Source organism: Sciurus carolinensis, chromosome 5 (assembly GCF_902686445.1).
Source record: "Sciurus carolinensis chromosome 5, mSciCar1.2, whole genome shotgun sequence".
Lineage (NCBI taxonomy): Eukaryota > Metazoa > Chordata > Mammalia > Rodentia > Sciuridae > Sciurus > Sciurus carolinensis.
Window position 1 is genome coordinate 92,599,565 of NC_062217.1, and position 23,750 is coordinate 92,623,314.

The 23,750-nt window shown below is 37.5% G+C and overlaps 1 protein-coding gene across 1 annotated transcript; it reads left to right on the forward strand.

Moving 5' to 3' along the window:
- Nucleotides 1-2,871: 2,871 nt before the first annotated feature.
- Nucleotides 2,872-7,147, forward strand: Znf22 (zinc finger protein 22). Its single transcript, XM_047552362.1, has 2 exons — nt 2,872-2,976; nt 5,196-7,147. Exon 2 carries the CDS (start codon nt 5,274-5,276, stop codon nt 5,988-5,990), a length of 717 nt encoding a protein of 238 aa, XP_047408318.1. The 5' UTR covers nt 2,872-2,976; nt 5,196-5,273; the 3' UTR covers nt 5,991-7,147.
- Nucleotides 7,148-23,750: the final 16,603 nt, after the last annotated feature.

Sequence of the window (23,750 nt, forward strand, 5' to 3'; positions counted from 1 at the left end):
TAGAGACTTGCAGACTGAAGTTTGTCTTGGGTGGCAGCAAAATATGGATCTCTGCACAAAAAGGCAGACGGAAGGGGGTTACATGTTAAGCTAGACAAAGGTAGGTCACAACTTTTGTGCCAGAATGTACCTGGCTTTTTAAAAAACTATTAACATATCCAATATCAGTTAAGAAATAGTTTGGGTGTTAGAAACCAGAACACCATGCTCAGCTGAATATCTTAACAACTTTATTCTGCAGAGTTTGGGATATGTGCCAGGGTCACCTGGTAAGCAAATGATAGTTATAATCAAGACTGATGTAGTAATGACAAGCAGGATCCCTACATGGCTCAAGTTACTTGCCTCAGTTTCCCACCATAAAAATGGGGTGATAATCATAATTCCTCTCTCAAGGTTGGTGAAAGGTATAATTGCTTTAGTGCACTAACAAATAGTGCCAAGAATCTCAGTCTATAAGAACATTTATTTCTCTCACATGTTCCATGGACTGTACTGACTACAAGTTCTCCATCTGTCTTTCCATCCTGGGTCTTAGGCTGGAGGAGCAGTCCCTCACTGGGATATTCTATTCTTGAAGCATAAAGAAAGAGCAGAGTGCTGGCAGAAGCACAGTGACCCAAAGCTGCCTCTGGGCTGGGAGGTGTCTCCCATAAACTCATGTGCAAGTCACATAGTAGAGTCTACATTGCTGGGACGGGCACGTCATTCACTAGGAGGCACTTAGAGTCACATGGCAATGGCAAAGAATGGAAAATCAGAGAAGAGTGGCACAAATGCACAGGTATAATCCCACCATGGGAATATTAATAAGACACTGCAAGTACTTAAATAAATTAAGGGCATAAAATTCTGCCTAATTACTCTAATCTCCTTTTTCTTTTCCCTTTATTCCCCATGTCCTTCTCCAGTTCTGGTCTCTCTTTATCCTTACCTCCTACCTCATTCACTCTTGGCCCTTTGTATTTTGTATTTCATCTCCCTTTTAAAATTCGTCATTCTTATCCAGTTCTCAAATCTGCATACCCCTGGGACCTTGTGGCTGGCTCAGTCATTTTCAGAATAGGAAAAGGAAAATCCACCTTAATGTGAGACATGGCAAGACTTAGTTTTAAATTCATGCCTGTCTTACAAAATGTTTTCGAAAAATTTTTTTATTTTCATGTTCATAGAACAAATAGTCCAAACAGACAATTTTTGCTCTTAAAACTTTCCCTAAGCCATCCCTGGCATCTCTGGTTATTGCCTTTCATTCCCAACCCCTCTAACTCAACATCAATAGCTTGTAATAATAATTTAATAATAAAAGTAATAACAATGGCTCACATTTCTTAATGTGTTATGCATTGTGTCAAGTGCCTTACATTATCCCATCTAATCCTTACAATAGTAGAGATATTATCTGGATTACTGAGTTGATCTTCATGATCCAGGCCTCATTCAGTTTTATGCTTTAACATCTGCAGAGGCAGCTCCCTGAATAGCACAAAGCCCCAGTTTCAGAGTATGAAAGAGAAGCAGGTCTCTTAACTGATCTGCCAGACAGATGTGATGGTCCCTGATTCATGAGACTATAGTAAAGATGAATGACCAGAACATAGATGTAAAAGCACTTTGTAAACAATGAAGCATCTTATATATTCATTCCCACAACAAATATTTGAGAGGCTGCTACCTGCTGAGCACTGTTCTTAGCACTGCAGTCACAATAAAGAACAAAAATATAAAAAAATATATATATATATATATATATATCATGGTTGATACACTTAAAGTCATTGGGTTTTGCTTTCATGGGGCGGGAAACCTTTGAAGGGTTCTGAACACACGAATGACACAATTTGACTTGGGTTTTAAGAGGATCATCTGGGCTGTTAGAAGACGATGGAGTCCAGTCAGGAAGTCAATGCAGCCAGGAGGTGATGGGTGGCTGGGTGTAGGTTACAGCAGCAGAGACACTGACAGTAGTTTGATTCTCAATCTATTTCAGAGATAGACCCATTGCTGGTGGATTGGGTGTAAGTTTGGGGTGAAAATAAGAAGAGACAACAACGATATCAAAGTTTTTGGCTTGTATGGTTGAAAACAATCGAGTTGCCATTAATTGCTGGGATGAAGACCACTGCAGAAGAAGTGAAATGAGTATCAGGAGTTCATTTGAGGTATATTAAGTTTGAGATTTTTATGACACATACAAATGGAATTCCTGAGAAACTAATTGGATGTACAAGTCTGGAGTTTCAAAATATTTGCATTCCAGGATCAGTCGGAGTTAAAGGTGAGGGAATCCTCAGCACATTTGAAGGTATTTGAAGTCATTAGACAGAGGGAATGCCGAGCAAATGCTGCAGTGGCCAGGCTGGCTGAAGAGAAGAAGCCTGTAAAACAGCAGAAGTAAGAGAGTTCACTACTAAAGAGAAACAAGAGGGGCATGTGGAAAATTACAAGGCTTGGAGAGGAAAAGGGATGTTCCAAAACTGGGCTGTTCACTTACAATGTAAACTTGAACAAATTTCGTCTCTAAACCTTGGTTTCCTTTCCGTAAATACAGTGTGATCATTCCCACCTTAGGGAAGCCTTTTGGTGATAAAAGACTCATGAAAAATATCAGTAACAGTTTAGGCTCTGCAAAGGTATCTATACCAGACACTCAATATTTGAATTAAGAATACAGTTTCGAGGTTGGGCAGGTTGGTTTAAAACGCCTTGACACAGGCCACTGTTTCTGCCCAGTACCCAGGGGAGGCAAAAACAAGTCTTGTGGTCCTGGGGTCGCGTGATGCCTCGCTAGTGGGTGGGAGAGTTTAACAAAGTCAACACAGGAAGAAGCCAATAAAACTCTGTCGGGTGGGCCCGGGACCATAGAGGGTCGTTCCGCCGCATTCCTAGAGCGGCCGCGCAGCGCCAGCAAAGGGCCCGCACTTCCGGCGGCTGGAGAGGCGCGGGGCGAGCGAGGGCGGCTGCCAGCGCGGCGCGGTGAGTGGGCCTGGGGCGTGGGGAGAGGCGGCGGGTGTTTTGGAGCCCTTGGGCGCTGGCTCGCTGCAGCAGGGAGGTGCCGGCCCGGGCAGTGGCGTGGCGGGCGCCTCCGACCTCCTGGCCTAGCCTGGCCCCGGGAGCTGCAGGGAGGCCACACGGGCCTTGGGCTGACCGCGGCCAATGGGGCGGGCCTGTGAGGAGCGGCCCACGGATGCCTCCGGGGAGAAGTTAATTGTGACACCCAGCCAATTGGGGCCAGAAAAGGACGGAAACGAGCCTGTGAGCATCGGCCTTTGCTCCTTCCGTTGCTCGTGGCGCGATTAAAGATCAGATCCATTGTACAAAAGCATGAGCTGCGCAGGATTGTTCAGAGCGATTTATAGATAATGACTCATTTCAACTTCTCATTCCTTGATGATATGCCACCTTTTTTAACATCATCCCAGTTTTACGGATTAGGTAACAAGCTTATTCCAGTTAGTTTCACAGGAGGGTAGCTCCTATGACTCAGGTTCACCTGAGTACCCATACCTGCCGGGGAATGTGTGGTCTCAGTGCAGAACTTGACTTTGTGAGAGGTGACCGGTGCATCATTTCTGCCACTAAGAATGAGGCTTGGAAGTCAGGCTGTTAAGAAGTGAGAATCCTTCTGGTGTGTTAACTAGCATTGTGCCTGCGTTTCCTTAGCTTGGAATGGAGATAATTGCATATAACTGCTATGAGAACTAAAGACCTAGCCCAGAATTAAATAAACACAGGCAGCACACATGCTACATGTTAGTATGATGTCTTCAGCGGTAGGAAGATTTGATAATCTCAAGAGTGTCTTACCAGATTTGACCTCTGTAATATCAAAGTAGACATGTGCTTTTTAAAAAAGTATAATTAGCATTGTAATTGTTTTTTGAACGCCATGTACCTAACACAGTGTTGCCTGTGTAGTAGATGGTCTGTGAATGAGAAAGTTAAGAAATGGGTAATGCTCTCTGTAATTTTTTAATGCATTTTGCACTGTCTGATACCATGATTATAGCATATATAATTATTAAAAATCCCCCCCCCCAAAAAAAAAAAGAAGTCCTGGACACTGTTAGGCCTGGAGCTTCTTCATGTATGAAAAAAAAGGCAAACATTAAAAAAAACAAAGATGTTGTATATGTTTTCATTGTTTGCTTTATATGCTTGTATATAGAGAAACCCAGGATAATTATTCATGTTTTAAAGTCTACTTCCTGACGAGATACAGAGAATAGTTTCCATAATTTCATTATTTTTGTAGTCATTGCTTCACCCACATTGCCACCTATTTGGAGTTTGTGGATTTTTGTTTGTTTTGGTTATTTTAAATAGCATTGAGGCAACCCTATAAGTAAATAAAATTATTTACTTGAAATTTTTAATTTTGCAGCATTTGGCCATTTAAAAAATTCCATCCTATTTTTACAAGAATATTAATTTCTCCCCTTTCCCCTTTTCTTGTGCTCTATCATGCTTTTTCTACTCAGTTTTATTCTGCTATATTAGAAAATTCTGATGCAGTTCTCTTGTGTCAGGTTTTCAAAGATTTGTCTTTCTTGAATTATTCATTCTAGAAAAATTATAACAAAACATCTCTTCATTGAGATTCTGCTCATCTAGTATTTAAGGGTAAGACTCCTAGTAAATTTAGAACTCCTTACAGAGTACCTCTTACTTTCCAAACATTGTTTGCTGCATAGACCTAAGTTGTCACCCATAAATGGAGAAATGGAATGGCCAAACAAATAAGAATTAAGAGGAATATATCAAAGTAGTATGATTTGTCATATATTTTAAATTTGGATGCTTTAGGTAGTCACTAATTTTTTAAAAGTCTCTATTAAATAAAAAGTTTAACAACAGTCCATATTAAAAGGTAATGATATTCTATTACATAAATTTTGTTTGTCTTTTGAAGTTATTTCTTCCCATTAAGTGTTCATCTTCTCTCCATATTTTAGTCCTTCAAAATAGCATACTCATTTGATAGTACCTTAAAAATTGTATTTTATTGAATTTTCCCTTATCACATTACCCTCCACTTATTATGCAAAATTTTTCCCCTCAGAATTATTTTTCAGTGGTATTGAATATGTTTTTAATTTAGAAGTGAAGGTCATTTTGATGGGTTGAAAAGGTATTAAAGTTGAATAACTAACAGATCATCAATAATTTGTTTTTATTTTTTATTCTACTCACAGAAAACTGAGCTTTGTTGCTCTAAGAAATGAAACCTTAGTTCAGAAGACCCTCTAACAAATACAACTTGGGAGTTCACCATGAGGTTAGGAAAACCTAAAGGGGGTATTTCTCGAAGCTCAAACCAAGGAAAATCCTACGAGAACAAACGTAAAACAGGCCGGCAGCGGCAGAAATGGGGAGTGACTGTTAGATTCGATTCAGGCTTGAGCAGACTGAGAAGAAGCTTGGATGAAAAACCCTATAAATGCACAGAATGTGAGAAGTGTTTCAGTCAGAGTTCAACTCTTTTTCAACATCAGAAGATCCATACTGGAAAGAAATCTCATAAATGTGTTGATTGTGGGAAAAGTTTCTTTCAAAGTTCTAATCTCATTCAGCATCGTCGGATCCATACTGGGGAAAAGCCCTATAAATGTGATGAGTGTGGAGAAAGATTTAAGCAGAGTTCAAATCTCATTCAGCACCAGAGAATTCATACTGGAGAAAAACCCTACCAGTGTGATGAATGTGGCAGATGTTTCAGCCAGAGTTCCCACCTTATTCAGCATCAGAGAACCCATACAGGGGAGAAACCCTACCAGTGCAGCGAATGTGGCAAGTGCTTCAGCCAGAGCTCTCATCTGAGGCAGCACATGAAGGTGCACAAAGAAGAGAAGCCACGTAAAACCCGGGGTAAAAACATCAGGGCAAAAACTCACTTAGTATCCTCTTGGAAAGCTGGTACAGGAAGGAAGTCAGTGGCTGGTCTCCGTCAAGTTAAGGGCAGTGCTTCAGCCCTCTTTAAAAAAAAATGAAGGGTAAAGATAAAGGCTATCTCTTTTAGAATTCAGGATGCTATATAGTAGAGCACTTAGATATTGTATTCTTCTCTAGCATGGAGACATTGGAAGTTTAAAATGATATTATAGGGCTGAAAGAAAGTCCAGTTGATCTTATTTTTATGTGACATGGAGCACAAAAAAATGAAAATATAAGATCCTTGATCTCACTTGAAATTGCTTCCTGCATCGTTTTGACAAAGAGCATCATGTTTTCATGACACGTTTATGAAAGTGCAGGCATGCCAATGATTGCTCAGTTTTAAGACTTCTATAGAAGGAATAAAAAAAGGGAGAAGGAATTAATTTCATTAGCTTTGAAGTTATGTGGCATTAGGAAAGCTTATGTTTGTAAAAGTTTGTAGTATATTAACCATTGTTTTATAAGTGTGACTCAAGACTAAATAAAATGTATTCAAGTTCATAGACTTTTTTAATCAACAAGGCCCATCTATGTTATGTTAGTTTTGTTTTTATTGTTTTCTACTTATGTTCCTATTTTTCACCATATTCTTAGTAAGATTCTAAGGAATCCAAAGTGAGAACTGAATAAACCACAAGTTTCCTATTTCTACTAATACTGTTCTTTTGTGATGGTATTACTGCTGTGTCACTTGTTTTCCAGAAGTTGGGATGGATTTATATTGATTAATGTCCGTGGCCTCTCTTGGTATGTGTTTGACAAACTGAGCCAGCCTTCTAAACCTACATGAATGAACAACATTCTATCAGCAGAATTGCAGCTTGCTTATGGCAGAAAAACCAAATCAAAATAGAAGAGTTTAAAGGCCTGCCAGCAAGATTTATGAGCTTTTAATTACCCTGGTTATCTTAGATAAAATATTTGTCCACCGCAAAAGTCATTTAATGTGTGAGTACATTGGAGCTCCTTTAAAATTTTAACTTTTTATACTATAGGAATTGTTTAATAAGGCTAGCAAATAACATTTTTTAACTTTCATCAGAAAGATGCCAGGTGTCACACATCTCTGATCAGCCTTTAGCTCAGGTTTTAATTTCTATTGAATGCTAACATTCTTTTGATTCTTTTGGTATCTTTTATAATCATATCAGTTTCTGCTGTATTAATGACCAATTATCCATAAAAATAAAGAATGAAATATTTTGCATAATACTACCTTCTTTTTCTTTTTTCTTTTGGAATATTGTTTTAATGATTTAGAGAGTGGATCTAAAAATCACAACTTTTTGAAGAATCACTTGTTTTGCTGATTTCCTCAAACCTGAACTTTGCCTCCATTCTGGCCTTGCACTTTGGTTCAGGGCCATAGAACACAGCCTTGTTGACAACTTTCATCCAACAGGATATCCAGAAAATGTTTTGTAAGTATTAGGCGATTATAGTTACCTTTTACAAAACACTTGATCTTTAACTCCCTTTTATTTCCTGCCAAGTCACTTTGTAGCAGGGTCATGACTGTAGGACCCTTTTAGGGATCTACTGTCAAGTTATATTCATTCTGTGTCTGGAACAGCTAATAGCTTATGACTAGAACCAACCCCACATTTTAAGTTTGTGCATTTTGATAGCAACCACAGGGTCCTGCAATAGAAAAACCCTTTTTATTGCTGGAGTTCATAGTTTACATTTTTATCTTTAATAGATTTATATTCTCTATAAAAGTAAAGCAAGTACTCTTCAGGTTTTAATGTAATTCCAGTTTGACTTCGTTTGCATTTCTTCTTAGAGCCCGAAAGCTGAGAACAAACAGATTAGTAGCATGGTAGCTTTCTGTGATAGCTAGTGGACATCGAATAATGTACATCTGGTACGTCTGGTAGGCAGTGCTTCAGACAGAGTACAGTCTATTTGATGAAACTCTGCCAGCTGCTCCTCCTCTCCTAATTCTGAATTTCCAGCATTATTCAGGTGTTTACCAAATATAAAATCCTTTTGTTCTTTGGCAGATCATCCCCATTCTTTCTGCCTGTGATACTAGGGATTGAACCTAGGGACTCTGCATGCTAGGCAAGTGTTCTGAGCTATATCCCCAGAGAACTCATTTTTAAATGCAACCTTTGCTGTATTTTGTATCTCGTATTTGAGGAAAACAGCTCCAAGGTTATTTTTCTTAAGTATTGCTGAAATTTCTTTTGCCCTACACTAGTGAGCAAAATGTGTTAAAAGTCACCTGATTATGGGAGGTGGCACACACCTGTAATCCTAGCAGCTCAGGAGGCTGAGACAGGAGGATTGAGTCAGCCTCAGCAAAAGTGAGGTGCTAAGCAATTCAGTGAGACCCTGTCTAAATAAAAATATACAAAAGAGGGCTAGGGATGTGGTTCAGTGGGCAAGTACCCAAGTTCAATCCCCAGTACTGCTCCCCCACCAGAAAAAAAAAAAAGCACCTGATTACCACATTCTTTTATTTAGTCATTCAATCATTTAATATATGTGGCAGAAATAAAATTGATCAAATCAAACTTATCTTCCAGGAACTTAGGTTTAGTAGTAAAAGCAAGCACAAGGTACTGTGGGAGCATGGGGACCTCTACCTCAGTGATTCTCAATTTCAACATGCATCACAATCACCTGGGTCTACCCCCGGAGTTGCTTATTTAGTAGGTCTGGACTTAGGCAATTTGCCTTTCTAGTGAGCACCAAAGAGCTGCTGATTTGCTTATTGAGCACACATTTTTGAGGACTGCTGCAGTAACTCATAGCTTTTGCTTATATAAAGTGGTGTCTAAGTCATATTTAATACTAATTGGACAAGGATTTAACAGTGAATTTGTTTAGTCTTAGGTTGTATCTTGTTTAGCTATTAATTGGACAATGTGAATTTTTGCTCTGAACTAAATTGGAGAAGATACCTGTGATTGAGTTGTTAGGGTAAATAAGTAGTCTGAATAAGGAACTGCGCATAGAGCCTGAGAATGTTTAAAAATTTTTAGTTGTTTATTTCTTAGATCACCATAAGTGGGGAAAGCTATTGAATCAAATCTGAAATGGTCAATGGCAAAAGTTTTTCTTCCATAAATTTAAAGGTGAGTTCTTTTTTATTCTGACTGAGACAAGACTGTTGGAGAGAAAAAGATACATAAAAAGGGCAAGAATCATCTAAGATTTCAAAGGAAAACAAGAAAAGGTATGAGGCCATGGGAGTAAACTCTTCAATATGGAAGCACACAGCCACCAACACAGTAGTCATTCCCCATATTAGGGAAAGGTATGCAAAAACTGCATGACTTTATGTATGTGACTCTGCTTGGGGCCTGTTTTAGTCAGTTTTTTAGCCACTATGACTGAAAGACATGACCAGGACAACTACAGAAGAGGAAAGGTTTATTTGAGGGCTCATGGTTTCAGAGGTCTTAGTCCATAGAAGTCTGACTCCATTTCTTGGAGATTGAAATGAGGCCGAACATCATGGCTGAAGTAAATGGCAAAGGGAACCAGCTCACATAATGATCAGGAAGCCTTGTGAGAGAGCACTCCACGTGCCAAACACAAATATGTACCCCAAAGCCACACCCCCCAATCTCCACCTCCTCCAGCCACACCATATCACTTCAATTACTCCTCAGTTAATCCCTATGAGGGATTTAATTCATTGATTGTGTTAAGACTCTTATAACTCAATCATTTCTCCTCTGAACCTTCTTGTATTGTCTCACACATGAGCTTTTGAGGGATACCTCTCATCCAAACCATAATGGACAGATGGGGGTAGGGGAGAGAGGTAGAAAATGGAATGGAAGCAGCTTAGCAAAGTAGAATCTCAGAGAACAGTGTTATTGACAATCTAGTTTCATATAGGAGTTGTGGGAGATAAAGCTGGAATGATCCTCCAGGAGAATCTTAAATATACTTAAGAGTAAAATGTCTTTGCTCTTGAAGTGGTGCACTCCTATAATCTCTGCAGTTTGGTAGGCCGAGGCAGGAGGATTACAAATTCAAGTCCAGTCTTAGCCACTTTGCAAGGTCCTAACCACCCTACAGAGACCCTGTCTCAAAATTTAAAAAAATTAAAAGGGCTGAGGATGTGGCTCAGTGAGTTTAATTCCTAATAAACAAAAACAAAAAAAAAATTTTTTTGACAGGATGGGATGCATGAAAGATTTGGGAGCACAGCTTAGAAGGTGATGATCTAATGGGAAATAACCACATTTCCTGTGAGAAAGACTTCCCCAGCAGAGTCCTTGCTGTAGAATTGGAAATACAAGGACTTTACCTGCTCCCTTGGGCTCCAAGTCTTTTCTTCCTCCATGTCCTGTCCCAAACTAAATGGCAGCAACTACACAGTTCTGCATCTTTACTTATTGAGCTTTGATCAATACCTATTCTGAGAGTCTTCTAGGAAGTCAGCCTTCATATCTTAGATACACTTCATCCAAACTGAAATGTACTAATCCATGTTTTGATTTCTCTCAATTTTCCTTTTTCCTACTAGACTGAACTCCTTTCTTATAGTGGTCATTCAATTTAAAGTTTTAGTGAAGAAAGGCCAGGAAGGAAGTACAAAAAGAAAAGTGGAGAAAAAGGTAAGATGTTAATTCTGGAAAGTTCCTAATCTGACCACTGGCTCTTGAAGTCCTATCTAGAACCAAAACTCTCAGCCTCTCTCTTTAGTCTGTCCTATTCTGTGGGAGCTCCTAGCTCAGTGCATTATTCAAATATAAGTAATATTCATTATTTAGCCTTGCACATGTTACATACACATTTATATTTTTTGACTGAATTGATGAATGAATGAAGAAATGTATAAAATGACATCAGAGATCCTCATAGTTTGAAGGAATCTAGAAAACCATTTACCTCACCCTCTTTAAAACTGGATTACTAATTTTTAATTATCTGGATTCTTCCTTTATGCCCTTAGAATTATATATACATAAAGTCTCTATAGTTCTAGAAAACTAATATCACTTATTACTTTTAAAGTAAGAATACTTCTCCCTTTAAAAGCAAATATGAAGCATAAAAGAGACTTTTGTAGACTTTAACATGTACACACATACTTTTTAAATATTGATTTGGTAACCAAGCAATTCCAGAGCCTCTAAAACTGGGTAGCCATTGAAAGTTTTGGAAAATATTTTAAGTTGATAATTTAGAATGAGGGTTCCTGAATGGTTTGAAAGATAGACACTGATCAAGGAGACTTATTTGCATCACTAAGAGTCAAGAGATCTCTTAAAATAATCCAAGAGGAAGAAATGTTTTCAATACGGCTTGAAGTAAAAGAGCAGAAGTAAGGGATACACATCATGGTGACAGAATGAGCAGACCTAGAGATATGTAAGATTCAAGGTACAAGCATGATGATGGGAACATGATGATGGAGATTTCCACCTAGGTAACTAGAAGAGTCATGTTTGGAGGAGAAGATGAAAAAGTGTGTTAGAAATTGTTTACCTTGAGATGTTTGTGGGAATATCTGATTGGAAAAGAGTAACAGATATTGGAATATGTAAGTGTGTCTCAAATGTGGAAGATGCTGAGGAGGGAAATTAATATTTGGATCATTATATGCTAGATGCTTTAAATACATTGAATAATTTAATGGTTTGATTCAGTTGACATTAATCAACACACGCGCGTGTGTGCACACACGCGCACACACACACACACACACACACACACACACACACACACAGAGTTGCTTAAACAATAGAAATTTGTTTTCTCACAATTCTGGAGGCCAGAAACCCAACCAGCGGGGTTGGTTTCTGGTGAGGGCTTGCTTCCTGATTTGCAGGTGGCCACCCTCTCACATTATCTTCAGATGGCCTTTTCTTTTTTTTTTTTTTTAAACTACAAGTTCTTTTTTTTTAAACAGTAATAGACTTTTTATTTATTTTTTTAATACATATATAGCACATTTTCTTTATCCATTCATTGACAAGCATTTGGGTTGATTTCACCTTTTGGTGATCTTGTTTATTTATTTATTTATTAATTTTTTTTATTTTTACAGACTGCATTTTGATTCATTGTACACAAATGGGGTACAACTTTTCATTTCTATGGTTGTACACAATGTAGAATCACACCATTCATGTAATCATACATATACATAGGGTAATACTGTCAGTTTCATTCTACTATCTTTCTATCCCCCACCCCATTTTGCATGCGTGGAGTAGAAAAACTATTGTGTTTTCTTCTCATAAGGACACCAGTCCTAATGGATCAGGGCTCCACCTTATGACCTCACTTAAAGAGTTCCCACCTTAGAGACTTTTCTCCACTCACATTGGAGGTTAGGGCTTGAACATATGAACAGGGTTGGGGACACAATATAGTTCATAAAATATTATTTTGAATCCTTTCTGGATATGAAAAGAGATCAAGTAACTTACTGAAGGTCAAATAGGACCAAATATAAATGACTTTTTGGATGTCATTTGAAAAAGTCTTATTATCCCATACTATACTATGTGAGAAAAATTTGTCTTTATGACTGCCAAAATTGAAAATAACCCTGACCTCCCTAGCATCAAAGGCAAAAGACATGCCAGAATTAGATATGATAGCAGTAAGTGTTAGATTTATACACAACCTCCAACTCTCCTGGCTCCTGGGTTATATAGCCATCCACAAGTCTAGATTTATTTGTTCCTTAGAAACCAAAGGGATTGCAAAGAATAGAGAAATCAGGAACACAGAACCTATGAATATATTTACTAAAATAATTTTTTAAGACTAACATTTGTCTGACTTTTCTCTTGGGACTATTATGTGAAAGGACATAACGTACAAAATCTTCTATATTTGATAATAGAATGCCAAGTGTGCAGTATTTATAGCATTTTTATTTCCAGAAAATCTCATATATTTTTATGAATCTTTGATGTTTAAAATAATATTTATTTTTTGGAAATTAACTCTTGGATAAAGAAAAAAAAAAAAAAAAGAAACCAAAGGGATCAAAAGCTAGGTGTCTTAGTAAGTTTGGGATACAATAGGAAAGCCTCATAGACTGAGAAGTTTCTAAGTGACACAAACATTTCTCACAGTTCTAGAGGCTGGATGTCTGAGATCATGATCTGGTTGTGGTGTTGTCCCTCTTCCTGGGTTCCAGGATGTCTGCTCATTAATTCGTCACATGGCAGAAAGAGAGTGAGGAGAGCTCTTTGGCCTTTACTTATATCTTATTCATGAGGGCTGTACCACTTCCCAAGGACTCCTTCCAATACTGCTACTCAGAGGTTAGGGTTTCAATATATGAATTTTGGGGTGGAGAAGCATAGCACCAAATTTCTGTTTTATATATGAATCTTAGTTTTTCATTCTGCCCTACAAGGACAGTCTTGCAAGTCTTGATGTAATAAAATGTCTAGTTGTAGGGATTTGCAGAGGGTGGTCCTCTAATTGCTGACAGGTAGGGAAAGGGTGGTGAAATCTTCTGTTGGCTAGTATTTTGGCAGAACTGAAAAGCTATTTGGTGCTGATAAGGTTTGAAACTTGGCAGAAGTGCAGCATCCTTAAGCAGCTGAGCATAAAAGGAGTCACAGCCACTGACCTTGTTACTAGGCCTCTCCATGAGCCAGTAGCAGGCACCTAGAGCTGCAAGAGCAATAGTGGCACAGGGTTATTATGCATATTGATCCTCTTTCCTCATTTCAAACAGTGAACCTACCCTTAGTTTCTTTGGTATTGAAATCCTAGAGGTTAGTGTTGAGGGTGAAACCTGTATGCCACGGTGAGTTTACTGAAAGGAAAGGTCAAGGCAGTGTGGGAGAATTACAAGAAGCTTTCAAACAAGCATTTCTGGCTCTTTGAAGGAAGGGTTTAGATATGAGGGCAATGATAACTGTTTCCATGTGTTTCATTTAGAAAAAATAAACATCTCCATCAAATGCATATCTCACTTTGAGCTGTCCACAGAAGGCCAAATGGGTAAGTAGGGCTGCATCAAGCCAGAAGATTCTAATCTAGTCAATCTAGTTTTAACATTTTGGAATATTTTCATGCCTGTTGGTAATTGGTCATTGTTCTTAGTAGCCCAAGTACTTACACCCCCTCCACAATCCACCAGCATGACAACACTCCTGATTGCTTCCTTATGCATTCTGGCTCCTTCCCAAAATGGCTGGACCTCTTCAGTGACTAAAAGATTAATGTCTGAAACCACAGCATCCACCTTGTGACTGGACAGGACTTTTGCCATATTGTGTGTTAATTATTTTGACTATCACTCCTGTAGTAAATATTTCCATTTGAGACATTTTAGAGAAAAAAGAGTATTTGTTAGAGGATTAAACAATGAGAAATGGTTACAATTGTGGAAACAAGTTTGTACTAAAGAAGAAGCAATCAGAAAAGTCAAGAATCTTGACAGTGCAATGTTTCAAATACAAAGGAAGGAAATGAGGAAAGAAATGAGAGGGTGGTTGGCACTTCCTCTTTGCTCAATCCCCCTTGAACTGATAAGCATTAAGCCACTGTACCAGTGCTGCAGATGTATAGGAAAGCATGTTCCTACCTTCAGGGAACATATAGTTAAATTGAGGAGAAGATAGAATGGAAAGAAATATTAAGGAGTATGAGGAACATGGATTATTAAGAGTTATAAACAACTCAGAGAGCAGGAGTGGTTATAGCAGAAACTGTCTAACTCTGAGACCTAAATCAGGAGTTGGTTGACTTATCTGAAAAGTTGCACATTGAGCAAAATTACAAATTATAATTAATTGTAATAAAAATATTCTATTTAAACTTAAGCATAATAGAATATATTCATTCACTTTCATGTTGTAGAGTCAAAAACTGAACAAAGAAACACTTCCACTCCCAAGGAGGTATCCTCCCTTTAGGAAACCATGATGCCACAGATAAGGATCTCTGGGCATTTCTTATTCTTCCCTACTGGGCACAGTGATGCATTGCCCTCCTCCATGCCTGGAGGGACACAGAGATAGAATCTTTCTGGTTAACAAGGCTCTGGATCAGTGGGAGTCAGAACCAGGTCTAATCTGGAAACAACTCAGAGGTCTTGGATTTTCAGATTGTGGAGATGAGTCTGTGAGATTTGGGGCTGTCTTCCTTGGATAAAAGGTAAGTATATTATGTAGGGAAGAATTGGGAGAGAAAGGGATATTTTCCAAGAAAATACCCAAATATCTCCTCACATTTCCCAGCACTGTTGCTATTGATCGAGAAACAAGAATAGTTCTGGCCACTGAACTGAATTAACATCAATTGGGTGATTGTCCATACTCCTGAATCCCAGGCTGTAGTAGAGGGGATATTCCAGAACTATGCCATTAGTTCAGGATGTTCCTGAGCCCAATGCCAGCATGCTTGGGACATAGAATGAGAGTGACAGACTCTATTGGTTAAGCCACAGAGACTTCATAGTGTATTTCATACCACAGTATTACCCAGCCTTTTGCAACTGATACACATGCCCTGCTTTTGTTCTTGTGCCTTAAGTACTCGCCTATCCAGTCTCAAAATCTGTTCCTTCAGTGTCCTAAAGAGAAAAAAACCTTCTTTGTTAGGATCCACAGTAAAGAAACATTGCCTCCCCCATCTTCCTTCCTATTTCTATCAGGATGCCTCTGGCGGAAAGAAATAATACTTCCTCTTTGTTCCTTTCTGGGCCTTAATGGCAGCATTAAGAGTGAGAGGATGGTGAGTGGGTACTGGGAAGACTCTCCTATAAGAGCAATAACCTTCACTGCCAAAGGCACACATCCCTGTCTCCACCTTGATATCAAATAGATGGACCAGCATGGACAATCAAGAATCTCAGTTGTAGTGTGATGAGCTTAAGGCCAAAGGATATCCCTCCAGTGTCTGGGCACCACATGAGGCCCTAGAATGTAAGTGTAGCTCTGGAGATGCTATGGGTATTTTAAAATAGGATTGAAGTTGGAATTTTCACCATCCAAGTGACTGGGAGCTATTTATTTTAATTTTATTTTAGGGAAAAATATAATGGGCTGTTTCTTAAATTCAGGATTCTGTAGTAAAATGCATAATCCAGAGATTTTTCTATCATTTTCAGATAAAGCACTGTGACTTTATATTGGAAAATAATTGCTCTTTTGTTTTTCTGGAGTTCTCCATTCCATTACACAATGATAAATTTTGCTGCTGAACAATGAGAAGAAATAAAAATGACAGAAACATAGTTCATACTTGCATTTCTTATGGTAAAAAACACTACTGCTTAGAATCATTGCATTTCTTTTTAAATTTTTTTAAATTTTTTGTTTTAATTAGTCGTGCATGACAGTAGAATACATTTATACATTTAGTTAGAACATACATAAATGGAGTGTACTCTGACATTTTTCTGATCATACATATTGTAGGATCACATCAATCATACAGTCATATATGTACATGAGGTAATGATGTCTATTTCACTCCACTATCATTCCCTCCCCCATGCCTCTCCCCTCCTTCATGCCCCTTAACTCTATTCTTCCCTATTCCCCAGCCCCCCTTATTGTGATTTAGCATTCACATATCAGAGAAAACATTCGTCCCTTGGTTCTTTGGGTTTGGCTCATTTCACTTAGCATGATATTCTCTAACTCCATCCATTTATCAGTAAATGCCAAAATTTCATTCTTCTTAGCTGAGTAATATTCCATCACATGTATGTGTGTGTGTATCACATTTTCTTTATCCTTTCATCTGTTGAAGGGCATGTAGGTTGGTTCCACAGTTTAGCTATTGTGAATTGAGCTGCTATAAACATTGATGTGGCCTGTGTTACTGCAGTATGTTGATTTTAAGTCCTTTGGGTATAAACCAAGTAGTGGAATAACTGGGTCAAATGGTGGTTCCATTCCAAGTTTTCTGAGGAATCTCCATACTGCTTTCCATAATGGTTGCACCAATTTGCATTCCCACCAGCAGTGTATAAGTTTTCCTTTTTCCCCACATTCTTGCCAACATTTATTTTGGCTTGTATTCTTGATAATTGCCATTCTGATTGAAGTGAGATGAAATCTTAGAGTAGTTTTGATTTGCATTTCTCTAATTGCTAGAGATGTTCAACATTTTTTTTCAAACATTTATTGATCAATTGTATAACTGCTATGAAGTATCTTTTCAGTTCCTTAGCCCATTTATTGATTGGGTTATTTTTATTTTTTTATTTTTTGGTGTTAACTTTTTTGGGTTCTTTATCTATCCTGGAGATTAACTCTTTATCTGAGGTGCATGTGGGAGATTTTCTCCCAATATATAGTCTTTCTCTTCACATTATTAATTGCTTCTTTTGCTGAAAAGAAGCTTTTTAGTTTGAGTCCATCCCATTTATCGATTCTTGATTTTACTTCTTTTGCTGTAGGGGTCTGGTTAAGGAAGTCAGGTCCTAGGCCAACATGGTGAAAATTTAGGTCTACTTTTTCTTCTAGTAGGAGCAGGGTCTCTGGTCTCATGCATAAGTCTTTGATCCACAGTGATTTGAGTTTCATGCAGGGTAAGAAATAAGGGTTTAATTTCATTTTATTACATGTCATTTTCCATTTTTCCCAGCACCATTTGTTGAATAGGCTGTCTTTTCCCCATTGTATGTTTTTGGCACCTTTGTTTAGTATGAGATAACTGTATGTATGTGAGTTTGTCTCTGTGTCTTCTATTCTGTACCATTGGTATACATGCCTGTTTTGGTGCCAATACCATGCTGTTTTTATTACTATAGCTTTGAAGTATAGTTCGAGTTCTGGTGTTGTGATGCCTTCTGCTTCACTTTTCTTTCTAAGGATTACTTTGGCTATTCTGGGTCTCTCATTTTTCCAAATGAATTTCATGATTGCTTTTTCTAGTTCTATGAAGAACATCATTGAGATTTTAATAGGAATTGCATTAAATTCGTATAATGCTTTTGGTAGTATGGCCATTTTGACAATATTAATTCTGCCTATCCAGGATCATGGAGGTCTTTCTATTTCCTAAGGTCTTCTTCAATAAAAATTAAATCTCTCTTAGTTATTTTATGAATTGATTTTTTTTGTATATTGGTTCAGTGGTAATATATCCAAATAAATTCTACAATGTAGTTGTACTAAGTAATGGCATTTTATCATTTTTGCATCCATCAATATACAGTGGTTGACTTAATTGTAAATTTCTTTTTATCTGTTATCTTTGTCATACATTTTGATATTGATTACATTTTAAAGCATTTCATTTAGAAAATGGTTTGCCTAATGTGTCACTCTGCCTCTTATTTGTCAAGAGACCTATCATGCACAGATATTTTAAAATTTAGGATTTTGGGACATGCATCCTGACTTGAATCAAGCTCCTGAGATGAATAACCTCCTCAGGTCCCAGTGAGTGTATACTCATATCTTTATGTTCATGGCAATCTAAGTGGATTCCCTAGGATATAACAATCTTTTCTATTAGTGAGATTTAAAAGATGAATATCAGAGTTTGAGAAGGTGAGTCAGAGATAGGAAGATATGATGATTCAAGGGGCAAATATTCCTGAAGAGAAGTTGGGTTTGGATTAAAAGTTAGTGAAAAGCAAAATCACTGTGTATATTCAAAGATGAAGAGTATGTTTTTTGTGGTACTGGGATTGAACACACATACCATGCAAGGTGTCTACCACTGAGCCACAGCCCAGGTGAAGAGTTTTAATATAGCTAATTAGACTTAGCTAATTATACTTTCAGTTTTTCTCCCATGTTTCCTGTTTGCCTTGTCAAGTTTACTGATTCCTATTTAATCTATTAACCTGTATTCAGTTTTCTCTGTTAAAATATCTCCTCTGATTTCTCTTTCCAGGAGTGAACCTTAACTGAAACAATAATAAGAGAATCAAACTATACCATTTCTTACATATCAGATTAAATATGCAGTAATATGTAGTACTTATTCTATTGGTCATGCTTTGGAGGACCAAAAAAACTCTTGTGTTAAGTATGATATACAATATCCTACTGATAAGGGATATGGCAATATCTAATATTTATATGAGAGTTTACTCTTCGATGCAGAAATTATGCTTCTAGAAGTTGTTTATAAGACACAGTGCCAAAAATATAAAATAAGGTACATACATAACTGCACAGTTTTATAGAACCACTCATTTCTCACTATAAGACATCTGACTCTAATGTAAATATATTTGTTCTATGAAGGATTTATTTTTCATATTGCCCTCAAGACTGCTTGTGCTATAGTTGGGCCACAATTCTCATTTTCAGGAATGAGCTTGATTTATCTCATATAGGCCCAGAGATATGTTAGTAAGTGCTCTTGAGCAATTTGCGTGTCACTACTGATGCAAACCTGCAGATTAAATTCCCAAGCTCTCTTGGAAACACTTCCAACTTAATGAGGTCTCTGTATGGCACTTGTGCTTTCTATACTTTACCTCAAACTGTCCCTAGATGGCAGCAAAGGAGATATCTTGGAAACCATCCTGCAGTTCCATCTCCATTCAACTTGTTTTTTCCTTTGAAATTCCCTTACTAAAAACATTGAAAACTTTGAGACCACTGTTCACAGTCGAGACTCAGGAGAATGTCTTTGAAGATACAGCTTAATTTAAAAAGTCGAGCACATTTTAGTGAAATTACTTGAGTGACATTTCCATTGCCACTATTCAATAACTTATGGGGCACGGGGTAATAGGTAAGTCCCTTTCTTATTCTGGTAGAGGAAGAAAAGAAATCATTTAAAGTGTTCTCTAAACAAATCATGGCTATTTTATATACTCCTGTCTGCTCTTCTCTATAGTTATTTGTCTACATTTATCTTCCCAGTTTCCTCACTTGGCATTCTCCCCTTAATTCATTCCCCATCAAGTTTTTATACACCTCTCTGCTTATAAACATGCTTCCCAAAATTCTCCATGAAATTTATGCAGAGGAGGGTACAGAAGAAGAAAGAACAGCTAGAACTCAAGGCCAGAGCCCTTGGGGATTCTTGAGAAATGGAGTGCAGTTGCTGAGACTGATGCAGGGCCTTTAGAGTTGGAAGGACAGTTTATTTTCAAAGTTATAAGTTGCTTGAACTTATAATGTATATGCATTATACTTACAACTAAAATATAATTATAAGTAAATTACATTCCAGTAGCAAAAGGTTGAGTAGGAATGGCCTGGAAAATGGGGGCATGGGTCTCAAAACAATGTTTCAGAGCTTTATTGACTTTATCTGATAGGTCTGAGAGGTCAGCATAGCATTGCATTTCATAAGCTTGTCTTCTCATCTGGTACCTATTCTTCTAATCTTTTCCATGCTGCTTTCCATTTTTCCTTGCTTCCAAAAGTCTAAATCATATCACAGAGCCTATGCATGTGAATGTCTTTGTGCAGATCTGGCATCAGAGTCTAGAATGTAAGAGGCAGTGTGATTTAAGAGAAAAATCTTTGAATTAGAGTAGTTAGTCCTGTATACTAGATCCAGTTCTGTTGTAAAATATTTATGTGCTTTTAGGCAAATCATTGTTCCTTTCTGACCCTAAGTCTTCTTGTCTATCTAATGGAACCAAATTTGGCAAACTTGTCATTTCAGTTATGACTGTGACTGGAACCTGCTGAAACAAACTAACTCAAGTAAAATAAAGAGAAATAAAAATGATTAAAGAAAGAATCAAACCATCGAGTTTAAGGTGGAGGGAGTCAGGGCAGCCTGAGGTATCTCAAGATGGGTGGGCTCCCTAGGGAACTACCATTGGAAGCTCTCAGCTCTAACTACCTCAGACTGAAGGCTTTAATGACAGGGCTTCTTCCTGTCTTCAGTGTGTTTGCAGTGGGGAGGAGTACCATTTCCAACAATAATAAAGAAGGAAAGAAAGAAAGGATGAAGGGAAGAAAACAAAAATGAAAACAGAAAATGAATGGAATTTATACTCCTGAAACATAAATTAGCTCCAAAGGCAATTTTCAAAATTTCAAATTGGTGATCTAACAATATTTTGAATAAGTTTAGTACTGCATCATAATTTGGGGGGGCTGGGAAGTGGTACCAGGGATTGAACTCAGGGACATTCAACCACTGAGTCACATCCCCAGCCCCATTTTGTATTGTATTTATAGAAAGGGTCTCATTGAGTTGCTTATGACCTCACTTTTGCTGAGGCCGGCTTTGAGCTTGCAATCCTCCTGCCTTAGCCTCTGGAGCTGCTGGGATTACAGGCATGTGCCATCATGTCTGGTACAACATAACTTTTTGATATGAATACTTTAATTTGTCTGCATGTACGTGTGTTTTTTAGTATGTTTGTATCCATTCTTAGAAAAAAATACTTTTAAATTTTTCATATTTGTTGAATCAGGAATTTATTGAATCATATTATTCTAAGGAAGTAAATCATGTAAGTAAATCATGTCTGCTCAGAAGTAATCAAATTGAAATTATCTAAATTATTTTTACTTCATTCTTAATTGTAAAAAGTTCCCCTCAGACAATTTCTTCTTAAAAAACAAACAAACAAAAGCATCAGCTAACTCAAGTAATGGCTTTAAACTTTATTCTTTGTGGCAGAATTAAGTCATATTTTCCCAACTTTACTTTCAAATTGCATCTGTGTGTCCTGACACATTATTTCACTCTCTCTTTCCTGTTCACTCAGATTTTAAAAAATGCATACATGTATATTCTTTTTTTTACATTTTTTTTTATTGTAAACAAATGGGGTACAACTTGTTTCTCTGGTTGTACATTAAGTAGAGGCGTACCATTTGTGTAATCATACATTTACATAGGGTAATGATGTTTGATTCATTCATTTATTTTTCCCTCCCCTAACCCCTCCCACCCCTGTTTTCCCTCTATAAAGTCCCTCCTTCCTCCATTCTTGTCTCCCTCCCACCCCCCCATATATATATATAAAGAACTCAAAAAGCTTTACACCAAGAATTCAAATAACCCAATCAACAAATGAGCTAAGGAAATGAACAGTCACTTCACAGAAGATCTACAAGCAATCAACAGATACATGAAAAAATGTTCAACATCTCTATATTCTTATATAGATATACTTAAATAATTTTTACTAACATATAATTAGGTAAAATCTTATATTAGTATTCTGATACTTATTAAAATATACATAAATTTAATCCAATTATACTCATGGTTTTGGATAGTACAGCTACTATTTTGTTACATAGTTACATAGTTACAAAGTATTTTTTGAACTTATGACCTTTCATTGACTTAACTTCTTCTACTTAAACATAATTATTATTCTGCTTTTTGATCCTCATTAATGGGACCCCTTCCCCCCAACATCTTGAAAGAACTCTAATTTTCTGTTATCTGTAAGTCTAGACCCATTCTGACTTGGCCTGAGCTATGAAATCAGCTGTCCTCCAAAGGGTCCTGGTTTCTTTACCTGAAAAATAATATTGGAGATACAAATCTGGTTACTGTGTATGGGCATGAAAGTCACAAAGCAGGAGTAGGCATGCATTTTGAGGCTGCATGTTCACACTGCTTTTTTTTTTCTTTTTAGTTAAAAAAGGAGCCATGTCCTATTTAACATATAATATATGATTTATCTGCCTTTGAATTTCTACAGTATAGATACCAAACTTTTCTTCTCTGATGGAACTCTGGAAGGACACCTAGCATTCCACTGTGTGTCTCTTAATCAAGACATTCATGAGCACTGGACCATACTGCCAGTATGGGGCTCAATGGGCCATATACTCTGCTAGTAGAGCTTCACCAATTATAGAAAAGTCAACTATGAAACAAAATCTTGTCTAAGATGAGGATATGTACAAAACAGAGAACTGTGTTTGCTCTGGGAGAGCACTAAGGATGAAGAGGGCCATCTCAGGTTGGGTAGTGACTGTTGCTGAGAATTTATGCAGGAAGAGATGAGGATGAGGAGATAGTGAGGAGACAGGTCAGGGAGGACCTCACTTGTTTAGCTAAGAAGTGTGGACTGAGTTCCCAAAGACAGTGTGGTACACAAGAGGCATTTAAGGAAGGGCAAGGTATTATCAAATTTGGATTTCTGATGAATTTTTCTGGTAGCCATGAGGAATTCTTAAGGATATAGCCTATTGTACATTTCACAGATTACTTTTGATTTTCTCTACTTGTACAGCTTTCTTATAATGAAGGTATGTTATTCCAAATGACCCACTTGATAAAATAATTTTTTTCTTTCTGAAATCAAAGGGAAATTGAGTGTTTCATACTTCTTCTAGAGTTACTTTTAAGCCCCAAAAGACCTGTAGCCCAGGTGAAGTTTATGTATAATATAATTGAAGGATTATTTCTATCACCATCTACTATCTTTATAATTGATGCCTCACATCATTCCAGAAAAAATTATGATTAGTTTTAAAAACTTAAAACAGCAACAGTAGCCAGAGGAGTCATGCTGCATGGTTAATTTTATTTGTCAACTTCACTGATACATAGGTAGCTGGTAAAATATTATTTTGGGTATCTGGAAAAGTGTCCCCAGAATCCAGAAGAGATAAGCAGTTAGTAGGGCTGGGGAGATAGCTCAGTTGGTAAAGTGCTTGCCTTGCAAGCACAAGGCCCTGGTTTGATCCCCAACACTGAAAAAAAAAAAAAAAAGATAAGCAGTTGAATCTGTAAACTGGGTAAAGCAGATCTATCTTCACCTATCCTATGTTGGTAGAGAGAGAGAGAGAGAGAGAGAGAGAGGAGAGAAGAAAGATAAAAGAGAGGTTAATGTGAATTCACTCTCTTCTGGAGCTGAGATACTTATCTTCTGCTTGGATATTAACTTTCATGAATCTTGGGCATTCACACTCTAGGACTAAAACCAGCAAACCCTCAGCTTCTCAAGCATTTGA

Excerpts from the sequence above, each read along its gene's own strand:
- Znf22 (XM_047552362.1), top strand. The coding sequence starts at position 5,274 with ATGAGGTTAGGAAAACCTAAAGGGGGTATTTCTCGAAGCTCAAACCAA.